General features: G+C 35.4%; 1 protein-coding gene across 1 annotated transcript in view; it reads left to right on the plus strand.

Annotated features, from left to right (window-relative positions):
* The window catches only part of LOC150094899 (uncharacterized), a 269654-nt gene that overhangs the window by 239674 nt on the left and 16460 nt on the right, over positions 1–13520 (plus strand). Inside the window, exons 19-21 of the mRNA XM_090411271.1 lie at positions 469–557; positions 3464–3607; positions 11689–11797. Coding sequence (XP_090267397.1) covers positions 469–557; positions 3464–3607; positions 11689–11797 — 342 coding nt within the window. The remainder of the gene's footprint in view (positions 1–468; positions 558–3463; positions 3608–11688; positions 11798–13520) is intronic.

Consider the following 13520-nt stretch of genomic DNA (forward strand, 5'->3'; position numbering starts at 1 on the left):
TATGTCATCTTCATATCACACACCAGCACCACTTACATTTGAATGCATAGCATAGCTCTGCACAGAGTATCCACAATTAAATCTAAATAGTTCTTGCCGTATACTCAGTATCTGTCACATTCATTATGATTCTAGCAAATAATACTGGTGTGTTATACACATTTATACATGTTTCTCCATCAGGGAATGAATGCCCAATCAGTTACCAGATATCTATAACAGTCCCTTTTTCATTTGGACATTACTTAGATATTACTTCAAAACAAGAACTTGCCAAAACAATATGATACTTAACATTTATTTATTTTCCATAGTTTGCTCTCTTAATAAGGTTTTGACAGATGTTCCAAAATTGCCTCAAAAAGTGTTTTATATTGTGTATTTTGTAACTTGTATTCTATAAGATAAATGATTTTTATATTAAAAAAAATGGTTTGTATTTATATTTGAATACATTTCATTTTTCAGCACCAGTTAGTGTATCTTCACACCAGGACTTGGAAACTGTATCTGCTTCTTTAATTTCAAGTTTTAAAAAAGTAGATCATTTGACAGAGGTAAGCATTTGCATATTTCTTGAATATTGACAAGTATATTTTAAATATATAACAGTGAAGAATCTATCCACCCTTAGGAATTTGATAGCCTTTGGCTGAATGTTAGTGTATCCATTCCCCAGCCAATAAATTAAAAGTTTTTAAATCCCACTGTAGGCATGGATGTTTGTGATTATCTTGAGGTGGGAGATGAATTTCATTGCCTGGTATAAAATCACTGTTTCATTTATTGAAGTTTTGAAATGGCTTGAAAAAGTTCTTTGTTTGGTCTTTGGAAGCAGGGTTCCCAAATTATGTAAAAAAAATAAACAAAATTATAAAAAACAAAATTATAAAAAACAAAATTACTAACATGTGCAGTAGATCCTAGCAGTATGACCACTCAGTTTATGATCCCCTCCTTACTTTTACAATCACAGAAATGAGGTGATGGGGATGCATATCTTCAGTGGTAGGTTGTTGACTGACTGAGACCACAGCATACATACAATCAAGAATAAAACATTTTAATTGGTATGAACGACTTCTAATAACTGAATCATCATAATGTATTTTTTTATCCAATAAATAAGTTTTACTTCACAGAATATTGTATACATATTTGGTTTTAAAAACTAATCTCTCAGGACTCCAATACTGTCACATCTTATATTTTGGTCTTCTAAGGTGCTTCTTACTGTGTCAATACACCTAGATCTGGGCCTTTTCCTGCCATCCTGGGAAAAAACAAAACATATTTTTGCTAACCTATCCTCTCCTGTTCTGTTTCAGTGACTCTACCACTTGAGATTAGCTCTGCTCACACACTCCTGAATGTGCCAAAAGTATCAAGTTTCTCCTAATATCTAGGTTTTTAATATGATTCTGCTGCTGATGCCATCTGCTCACTCCTCTAATATTTCTCAGAGCTCTCCATCTTCATCTCCAGTCTTTGACCAAGTGTTTTATTTCTAACCCAGCTCTCAGATACATAAATTAAAATTGGTTTAAATACTGTCTTATATACAGCTAGTTTAGCTGTATACAGTGGTGCACCCAGAGGAGAGGGGGCAAGGGGCTCCCCCCCCCAAAGAAAAAGGGAAAAAATACTAGAAAATTTTCCAAAAATCTTTTCGTAATTAAAATTAAATTTTTTTTATTTATCTTGCGTCATGTCTTCTATTTCTATACTACTTATGAATTAGCGATCATTGCAGATGCTCAGTCATAGGTCGTAGTGTGTATTCTCAAATCATCTACTCAACTTCCCCTCCCCCTAAGATTAAACCCAAGTGTGCTACTGGCTGTATACAAGACAGTATGCATTGTTTATGCATTCTTCCAACTTGAAAAGATATGCATTGGAAGTGAAAATACACACTTTCACTCCCATTTTGCCAAAACAATGAATTAATGATTTTTACATGCTGTTGGTATCACTACTCTTTTCTGGTATGATGTAATATAGAAAATCATGGTTACATATTAATGGTCTTGATACTCTGCTTACCCATTATTTCTCTTGGCTGATACCTACATCACAGTGAACTGCTACTTCTTGAAGGGAAAAATATCACAGGCACAGCTGTATGCATCACTCTAGTGACTGTAGAAATTAGAGATATGTGTTAGGTTCAGTGGCCTATCACAAGTAACTTGACTTAATAAAAACCTGATTAACACTTGATAAGGTGGCCAGTCCTATCTGTATAGTCCTCTGTTTTAGTCATCTGCATGTATTCTCTGGCAAGTTTATCTGTCTTTCAGGATGAAAACACTTTCAGAAGTTAAAACTTTTCCACCTCTGTGTGAGACTAGCTATCTTAACTTCAGTTAGAGTCCTTATCAAGATTCTTCATATCCAAGGTGGGATTCAGACCTGTGTCTTTCCATCTGGAGAGCATTGTCATTACAAATTGATCTATGGAAGCTCAAGTACTCAAATTTTATTTGTTACTCCCATCTACAAAGGTTGTGAACCTATAGTATATTAGTATTGCAAGTGGGCTAATTTGAATTTATGATTTAAAACTTGTCTTAAAATCCACTTGTTACTAGATTCTTCCTGTAATCTAATTTGGGAATTCCATTAGAATAGTCAACTGTTATGCTGACCTAGTCATATTAAAAGCTGTTAACTATTTAAAAATATATTGGCAGTTCTCAACTTAGACTTCTGATGTAAATCTCCAACTTACATTGATGTGAAGTTATGACAGTGCTAAGAAAGCTTCTAAATAAAACTTTATGCCACAGGGGGGCACAGACAATTGAAGTAAAACTTTCAATGAACTTGTATATTTTGGAGACAGCATATCATCCAACCAGTGACAGACTCGTTCATTTGCGGTAGTCTCCTACAGCAAACAACTTCATTTGAAAAGTGTTTAGATGTAATTTTTATTGTGGAAGTAAAAGACCAAATGGTAGCAATGCACCCACTCATAAGCATAATAAGATTGATTTCTTGAGATGAAATTGAATATCATTAAGAATTTTGGAGGTGATCCAGGCATTGCTAGCCTATTATAACGGCTACACATAACTGTGAATGCAGTTGCTAAGGATCAGCTCTCATTAAAGAGCATTTTAAATTACTAAATCAATGAAATCCAGTATTATAAATGTTTTAAATTTATTGGAAATTTAAAATTTATGATTTTCTTAATTTATTTATCTTAAGTAGGATTACTTAGTTAGTCCTACTTGTGCTTACCATAAACAATTTATTTTATTTTTTATTTTTTTTTAAACCACTTAATAATTTATTATTAACATTTCCAATTGTATAGCAAACTTCTATCATATACTATCAGATTCACAGACCAGCCTGCATGTACATAATACATATCATATTATGTACATGCAGGCTACAACAACTAATATACATAATGCATATCATATTTTTACTTGTTTTTTTTTTTTAGCTTTTAAATGAAAGTGAAGCAACTAATGTAAAACTGGAAGAACAGGTTCGTGTTTTGAAAGAAGAAATTCGAAGGTTGGAAAGAAACAAAGAAAGACAACAACATGCAGAAAACCTGGAATACTTAAAGAATGTTGTAGTGAAGGTAAATATTTAGATGTATTTTTCTTTTATTATTTCTTTATTGCCAGCCTGGCTGGCCGAGTGGTTAGCATGTCCGCTCTCCAGTCAAGAGGCTGCAGGTTCGAATCCCGCTGTAGGCATGGGTGTTTGTAATTGTCTGTGGAAATACTAGTGGTGGTGGTGGTGGTCAGCAGTAGATGCCGTTGGTGTAGTTGTGGTCAGTTGGTGGATTGTTAGTGGTGGAAGCAGAGCTGTAGAGTAGATGCCCTCCCTTGATGAGTCTTTGGACTCCCTGGGGGTGACAAATAATAATAATAATAATTATCCCATTGTATAGAAGCTTAGTTCTCAACTTCTACGAGTCCAAAATTCAGGGTGCCTGAGTTGGGGGAGATGACTTGATTTGTGTAACAACCAATGGATTTTGAAAATAGAAAATCCTTATATATATTCAAATATGCTCATAATATAAAATTAAAAATAAAAACAATTTATATTTTTAAAATATAGGAAATAAAATAATGTTCTGTTCAGTGCTGTTATGCTCTAATTGTTCTTCACGTTCTGATCATCTCAGTAACAGAAGAAGTGTTCGGTGTTCAAATAATCAAAATAATCATTTCCAGACTTTTCTGATAGTTAGGTAGGGTTTCAAAGTAATTTGAAATAGTTTTGAAATAATTGGTAAAACTGCAAATAATAAATCTCTGAATAATTGATTCTTGATCTTTCTGTTAAATGGAAATTTGATACTCAAATGAATGATAAAGTTATCAACATTGTAATCATCTTTTTTTTTTTTTTTACTCTTTTTTAGATGTTAGGTAATATTCAATGTTCAGATAATCATTACAACTACAAATAAAGAAACATCAATAAAAATGCAAATTGCCTTTCATGGTAATTGATTTCGTGTTATGTTGGAGCCTTTGTAGCTCATTCAGTATAGGTGAAGCCCTTTGGTTGGGAAAATGTGGCTTCAAATCTCGTCTGGGAAGTGAAGAACCTTTATCAGGACTTTGCAGTTTTAGCTAGTGAGTTAGGAAGCGATAAAGTTTTCCCTCCTGAAAACTTGGGTTTTTCATCCCACAAAACAATCAGACATTATTATTAACATCAAACTTCCATGGAATTAGAGATTCATTGTGGGAGGTACACACTATCCCACACAATGCTCATCCAATGTTACCATTATTCGTCTTGTACTGCCTCCAAGGTACCTTCTTCCAATTTCATGCTTAAGTCCCTCATTCATCCATTTTACATCTATCTTATTCAGCCTTTTGTCCTTTGGAATGCATTCACACATTGATGCTGTTATATATTTCTTTGTCAGTTCCCAAGCAGCATTTATTTCCATACTGCTCAACTTTTCATTCCATGCTATAACTCCAAGCCGTCTCCTAATCACCAGCCTTGTACTTCCACATATATCTCTACCTCACTGAAATCTGCATATGGCTAGCCACAACCAAGCACTTCATAATCACTCTTACCAACTGGAGGAAAGTGCAAAATCTCATTCACAATTGCATCCTCTGATTAAATGATCAGATCTAAAACTCTCAATCTTTGCATGCCCTCCTTTATATGCTGCATGAGATAGTTATCTCTCAAGAAATTCACTTTCTTTATTCCCAAATGCTATCTGTTCATGCTAATCTACACTACCATAATGAAAATTGCCCATAACAATTACACTTCCTTTATTCACTAATCCAAGTTGTTTATACATTTCTTCACCACCATCCTCCACATTTCCTGGCCTATAGCAACATCCAACTATACATGTCTTCCTCTCAACCTCCACCGTTGCCACTATTTCCCCCTTTCATGTCTACCTTATCTGGACATAATTCCCCTGCAATCTATCCTTGCAAAACATACTATATTTATTATTATTATTATTATTATTATTACATGACACCTCCAAGGATTCATCAAGAGAGGGCACCTACTACTTCTGTCTCCACCACTCAATCCACCAACTACAATGAACTGCAATGGCATCTGCCACCCACCACCACCACTAATATTTTCACAGATGATCATAAACATCCATGCACATCTTCATTCAACCATGTTTCACTTATTCCAATGATTTGGGGATGAATAAATTCAATCAGTGAAACCATTTCATTTTCCATATTTTTGATACTTCTAGCATTTGTAAATGAACACAGCAGTTCATTTTTAAGTCTATAACAAGTCCTGTCCAGGTTACTTTTTGGTTGTGATTTCCTCACCACACCTGCCCTTGCCCAATCACCTTTATCACCGCTTACCACATATATCCTCTGTCTCAACTTCCTTACCACATCACAGTATACTCCATCTCCATGCCAATCATCTCCAACACATACACACATATTCACTACTATTTTCAACATCCACTCTCCCTGTGCCATGTCTCCCTGTTCACCCAGACTCCTCCCATTTCCCTTTTCCTCTTGCATTCCTGTTCTCTCTTCATCTCTCACACTACTACTGTTTCCACTGCCAAACACTTCTATCTCTTTAATACACTCTCCTGATCTTTCACTTCATCTCTTACTTCTGATTTCTTGCTTGCATCACACACTGCACTTCCATCTAGCAACACTTTCTCCAGTGCTCTCACTCCAAAGACATTCAAATGCAACCCATCACATCTGTATAATTCCATTCTTCCCTCAAACTCATGCCATACATCTACAAACTGTTCTCCCTTTTCCTCACACTGCTCTGCTAGCATATCATTCATTATTCTGGCTCTCCATCTCAGCACATCATTATAACCTCATTAACACACTGACAATCTTTTCCACTACTATTATCTTTCACTCTTCACAATAACCTCCTGATATTTGCCCGTATATGCTCCTTATGTTCACTTAAGTCATTTGTCCCCATAACCACCACTAATTCTCTTGCTCGTTTCCTCCTCATGTCCAATGCCTGAATTATCTTGCTCATTCTACCTCCTGGATAGTAGACCTTATGGACTCTCTCTCGTTAACTGATCTTCTAACTATGGAATCTCCATACACTGCTATCCTGGAATCACTCATCACCTCTTTGACCCTTTTTTCTTTCATTCTATTCTTTTACATACTTTCTTTAGTTTCCATTAAACCTCTGATATCACTCCACATATTCTCATTTCATTTTTACTGCTCCTGAAATTTTGTTGACTCCATATCTTTTGTCTTATCTCAAGATACATTAATATATTAGGCCCTGGTGGCCTGTTTTACAACTTTTATAAACCTAATTTATGCTAGAATAGCTTAGTTAATCCTATTTGTGTCGTTTTCTGTCTTTTAGTTGTATGCTCTTCAGTTTATCTGTTTTGCAAGGGATTAGCTAATCCACAATGCTCTTATAAATGTTTTTCACATCCTAGACATTTTTAAATATAGGTTAGCTCACATAAACTCATTCTTCTGTCTATGCTTTATACAAAGATAAATGAGGAAATTGTGTGCTTAGTTAAGGATGTTCGTGGTGCACAACTAATGTTGTTGAGAAAATTAGAAAGAAACCTTTACAAAAATAACTTCTTGTTTGAAATTAAGAAATCTCCAGATTTTCAGTCTTGAAAGTATGATTATTGCAGAGTGATGAATCTTTGCAAAGCTGCTATCAGTATCACAAACAAACAACAAAAAAAAATACTATGATTGCTTCTGATTGAAATGCAATTCCTCACATGATCGCAACAAATGACCAGTAGGTGACCATCTTAACAGGGTTCATTTTTTGTCTTAAAAGACAGCCTAATATAAAGCAGTGTCTCTGCTGATGATTTTAGAGTTACTGATTTTGTATTTCTTGACAGAGATTATTTATACATTTGATAGTCTATAGAACAAGAAAGAGTTTCCATTGTTCAGTTCAATAATAATCTCCTTTGGTTGGAAAGGCCTGAGCTTGAATCCCATCTAAGATATGAAGAACCTTTATAAGATTTTTTCAACTGAAAGATGAGTTAGTCTGTCTCATTTAGAGGTAAAAGGAATATTATTATTATTTTTTTTATCATACAAGACAAATACAAGGGTTGTCTGAAAAGTTCTCGGCCTAATAATGAAAAAACAAATTTATAATTTCAAAATTATTTTTATTTTTCAACATAATCTCCCTTATGTTGAAACTAATACATTTATTCCAGCAATGCTCCAGCACCATTATCCCATCCCTGTAGTGGTTCTTAGTAAGATTTGCAAAACACCCCTCTACAGCTGCAATCACCTCTTGATTCGAAGAAAAACGCTGACCAGCGAAGGAGAGTTTTAGTTTTGGGAAGAGATAGAAGTCAGAGGGAGGCCAAATCTGGGGAATAGGGTGGATGAATCTAACAATTCATAGTAAAGATCCCTTAATTTTCTCATTGCCAAAACACCTTTGTGGGTAGGTGCATTGTCCTGATGAAAGATGATTTTTTTCTTCTGCAAACTGGGTCTTTTCTCACAAATTTTTTCATCTAGTCTAGTTAAAAGATCCTAATAATATTCCCTGGTTATTGTTTTACCCTTTTCAAGATAATTAATAAACAAAATGCCTTTAGCATCCCAAAACACTGATGCCATGACCTTTCCTGCTGATGGAACTGACTTTATCTTCTTTGGTAAACAACCGGCTTCTGTCCACTGTTTTGACTGCTGTTTGGATTCTGGTGTGTAATGGTGAATCCAATCTCACCTTAGTAATAATTTGATGCACAAAATCAGTTTTATTCTTATAGAAAGTTTTTTACCTTGAGTATAATATATGTTAAAGATACCAAGCTATTTTAAATATAAACATGGTTTTTTACTCCATTTCCATTTCATTTCCGGCTTCTGTCCACTGTTTTGACTGCTGTTTGGAATTCTGGTGTGTAATGGTGAATCCAATCTCACCTTAGTAATAATCTGACGCACAAAATTAGTTTTATTCTTATAGAAAGTTTTTTACCTTGGGTATAATATATGTTAAAGATACCAAGCTATTTTAAATATAAACCTGGTTTTTTACTCCATTTCCCAAGTTGTTTTGGTAAAATATTTATAAGCTCTGTATTACTTAAAACTTAGTATTTCTTAGCCTGGCTCCCACTGACGAGACCTCAATAAAGGTCGAAACCAGTCTGGGTAGTGACCCTTGCCTTTAATACATAGTGTTATATCATCTTTTTTTGCCTATAATTCACCTCTGTTGTTCTCCTTTGTGTCTACCGAGATATAATTTTTAAACTGACCTTCTGGGGCCGTTTCCCGTTTTGAGCTCTGACAAAATTTATTTGTTTATGCTGTGCCAGTCAGAGCTCTAGGATAGAAATTCTTATCCAGAGAAACCTTCCCAGAAATCAAGTAATACTTTATCTAGTTTAAGTAGTTAAGTAAATTTCAGAGTTCTCAGTATACAGTCACAGCCTTGAAAATCTTAAATTTCCCCTTTTCCCTCTAAACATAGGCTCGATATTTTCGTGAATGGTAAAATTCAATCTCTTACTCAGGTATACATGGGAAAGCATGTTTATTAATTATCTAAGAACTTTACAATTTGAACATCACATATATTCAAAGCTAATCAAGATCAATACTAAATTACAAGTAAAGCAAGGCAATGGTAATCATACAGGTAAGTTATTTATACACACTCATGATTCATCTAAATCACAAACATGGCTCTCGATATCAAACTAGGCTACTGCTACTAGCGGCCCATACACATTAACTTGGTTTTAGAGAATTTATGAATGTAGACTACCAGTCCAATTCAATCAACATAACACAGGAAACTCTCTAAAATCTCACTATCTTCTTTTCTAATCTCTGTCCATTTTTTCACATTCGTCACTAATAGATAATACATAAAATGAAGATTTGTACGTTACCACCTTGTTAGACGATTTCTCGATCCTTCCGTCTGTTCTTTGTTATGGTTTATCCCTCTGTTCGGTGATCTACCACCACGTGGAGTCACATGCTCGTCCCGAATTAGCCCCTTGTTTCTTCTGGGCTTAGGAACTTTGCGCGTCGCTACTTTTAACACAATTTACCTTCAAAGGGAATCCTTTGCTGCTTTCTCATCGGTTAGAACCAGACCAGTGGCCAAAACTCGAAACACCGCCATCTCGTGCTAAACTTCAATTCGTGCCATTCAGCAACTGGAAACACGGTGCCACTCAGCAACTGGAAAAACGTTGCCGCTATGCCATCTTCAGACGTCTTATCGGATATCAGCCATGCTGACCCGCTTTGGAACTATGAGCCAGAAACCCACGTGAAGGGCACATGCGACCGAGGAACACCACAGGAACCAAAACCAGAAACGTAAAAAAAAGCCAAAAAAAGAGAGTCTCGGGTCACGTGAGTTCGTTTTTAAACTCTTCATTTGCGCCCTCTTCCATACTCCAAGATAGTCTATGATGCTTTCCTATTTGCTATCACCTCCTCGCTGAACGAGGATTGCTCTCTTCGGGGAACGCGAATTTTGAGCACCTTCCACAAATGCCTACTCATTCTTGTTCGTTATGTCATCTTTGGTGGTCAAGCTGCAACCTTTGAACTTTCGTTCGCACGACAATATGCGATTTTATACATGGCATAGTTTAATATTGATGTTTTTTGAAAGTTTAAGATTTCCATCTATTTTAGACAATACTTTAAACATAATACAATCTAATACTTATTTCCTTCTTCGATTTCATTTTAATTTAGGATTCAATTTCTTCCTTTATATTTTAAGTCCCTTCTTAAGCAAAGTTAACATCTGCATTTTCACATATTATGTCTGTTTTGCCAAGAGTACAAGTGTGCTTTTGCTTGATATTGTTGTTCTTGTTAAATCTTGAATGGTGCAGTTCTATTCTTGATAGAACCATCATTCAAGATCTAACAATAGCATCATACATCTCCTCCAGGAGATGTGCTTTGCATTAAGAGTAAATATTAAGAATAGTGATCACGGTTAATACTACCTTTACTACGAGTTGCCTTGACTTGCACTACGTGCAGGGTCAGCTAGACTTGCAACACTTGCAGGCGCAAACTTGACTGACTTGTCTGTTTGCTTACTTGGGAAATGGAGTAAAAAACCAGGTTTATATTTAAAATAGCTTGGTATCTTTAACACAGTTTTATTCTTCTTAAAACGTTCCAAACACTGTTCAGAGATTTTCATGTGAGTGCGTTTTTGATCTGCTGTGAGCAAGTGTGGCACCCATCTTGTGCAAAGCTTTTTCTATGCAATTCTTCATGCAAAATATATCTTACATGTTCTTTTGAAATGCCTATAGTCTCAGCAATTTCATGCACTTGGACTTGCAGGTCATCCAGTACCATATTGTGCACTGATCAATGATTTCTGGTGTTGTTACACTTTTTGGACGTCCTTCATGTTGATCATCTTTAAGGCGGGTACGGCCATGTTTAAACTCGGCAGCCCATTTTTTCTTAATTGTCGAAAATGAAGAAGAAGAGTGCCCATAAACTTTTATGAACTTTGAATGAATTTATTTTGGTGTTAAACCTTCTTTTACAAAGAATTTTATAACTGCATGATACTCAATTTTATCCATTTCAAGGGATACAAACAACACTTTTGCTTCAGACAACAGCTGTATAAAACAAAATACTCAATAGAATGACTTGCAATTTCACATAGATGCTTATGACAGATGTACTAACTTAGAAAAAAAAAATCTTGCCGATAGTGTTGCCATCTATGGTCGAGGCCGAGAACTTTTCAGATCACCCTCCTAGACTTAACAAAAACGTAGTACATGAAATTGACAGGCATAGATTATGCAAATTGGCTTACCCAGCATTATTAAACCATTAATTAAGTTTCAATGAAACTAGGTTACCTGATGACAGGTCAGGAATAAATTAGTGGACTTAGTTCATTCAGCCACAATTGCTTTAAAAAATTTAATGGTATGCCAAGTTTATTTAGACTATCCATATAGACTGTGAACTTTTAGCAACAATAGTTGGATACATATATGCAATTAGTAGTTCTTCGTAGCAATTTTTTTTCAAAATGAATTGATTTATATTCACTCAGAACTTTGTTTAAAATTTTTCATATTGAATAAATTTTGTGCTTCTAAAATTATATAACAATATTTCCTAGTTCATTACACTCCAAGGAGGAAGTGAAAGGGAAAGGCTGATACCTGTTCTTACTACAATGTTGCGGTTGAGTCCTGAAGAACAGAATAAACTTCAGACTGTTGCAGGAGGTAATTAATTAATTTTTTTTTTTTTTTTTTTATAGATTTGTGTATATATATATATCTGTGAGAAAAGTCAACTGTCATTTGAATAGTTTCATCACTTTTCTAAAGAAAATCTGCTGTAGTACATTTCCACTATAACAAGCTATTCTTTGGTACCCTACAAGTTTTCTGTAATGAGAATTAGATGTATATAGTTATAATTTTCACATACCAAATGTATATGGGAATTATTTCCATTTGGCATACTGCTATATCATTATATATATTAAAATATTATGTTTTAATATCTTTAATATCTAACATGTGGGCTCTACTATTGTTGATAGTTTTCGTTCTTTTGACATCTTAAGATTCTTGCCAATCTTTTATAATTATGTAATGGGTTAGGAATTTGTTAATTTTAATTGATAAACAGAGTATTGCACAAAGTATTTGATACAGAGAAGGAATTATACCAATTTCAACCATAGTTTCTGCAGTTATAGAATGAAGAAAATAAAAGTTTAAACATATTTAAAATAATATTATTACTATTATTACGGGCAACTCCAGGGAGTCATTTGACTCATCGAGGGAGGCCCCAAATCATATTCATCACAACTATTTGACATTCATACAGTATCTATCATACCTCGCCTTAAACTCATTCACTGTCACAGCATCCACCACAGACTCAGGGAGCGCATTCCACTCATTCACTACTCTAAAAGTAAAGAACCCAGCTCTAACACCTTTACTAACCACACTTTTGCCCAGTTTCCATGGATGTCCCCTAGTCCTCCCACAACCAGCCCTGTTCTCAAAAATATCTTCTGAATTAATTTTATAGAAACCCTTCAGTAATTTGAATGTCTCAATCATATCTCCCCTCCTCCGCCTATCAACCAATTTTTGCAACCCACAAATCCTCAACCTGTTCTCATACGGTTCATTCCACAGACCTGCTATCATCTTGGTCACTCGTCTCTGAATCCTCTCCACCTCCTCCCCATCAAGAAGAAACCTAGGTGACCAAATCTGAGCACAGTAGTCTAGATGGGGTCTTATCAAGGCTCGATACAGAGGAACAATAACCTGCTTGTCAACGTATTCTTCAGCAACCAAGTGATTTGATGAGCTGATTTGGCCACTTTTGCAATGTGTCCCCTAAATTTCAATTCCTTATCTACCAACACTCCTAAATCTCGTGCCTCATCAATTTCCTGGAGCACGGTTCCACCAATGCAGTAAACTGCCGCCAATCTTTTCACCCCAAAATGCATAACCTTACATTTTGCCACATTAAACTGACATCCATTCTCCTTAGCCCAGACCTCCAATCTATCCAAATCATCCTGCAAAATTTTGACGTCATCTGCATTTACTATTGCCCTACCCAACTTCGCATCATCTGCAAACAAATGAACTGTTCCTCTCAGATCCTTTCCTATATCATTTATGAACAAATTAAACAGCAGTGGTCCAAGAATAGATCCTTGTGGCACACCACTAGTCACAGGCCGTCTTGTGGACTCTACTCCCGAGTAAACCACTCTCTGATATCTCTCCGTCAACCACCCTCCTATCCATCTCACCAACCCTGTGTCCATCCCCATATGCCCCAATTTACTGATTAGAATTCCATGTGGTATCCTGTCAAAGGCCTTGGCAAGGTCCAGTAGAATCACCGTAAACCCATTACCCTTATCCAGTTCAGCCGTCACTGTGTTATAATACGTGAGCAAGT

Source organism: Typopeltis vanoorti, chromosome 21 (assembly GCF_054136105.1).
Source record: "Typopeltis vanoorti isolate ZY-2024b chromosome 21, IOZ_Tvanoo_1.0, whole genome shotgun sequence".
NCBI classification, from domain to species: domain Eukaryota; kingdom Metazoa; phylum Arthropoda; class Arachnida; order Uropygi; family Thelyphonidae; genus Typopeltis; species Typopeltis vanoorti.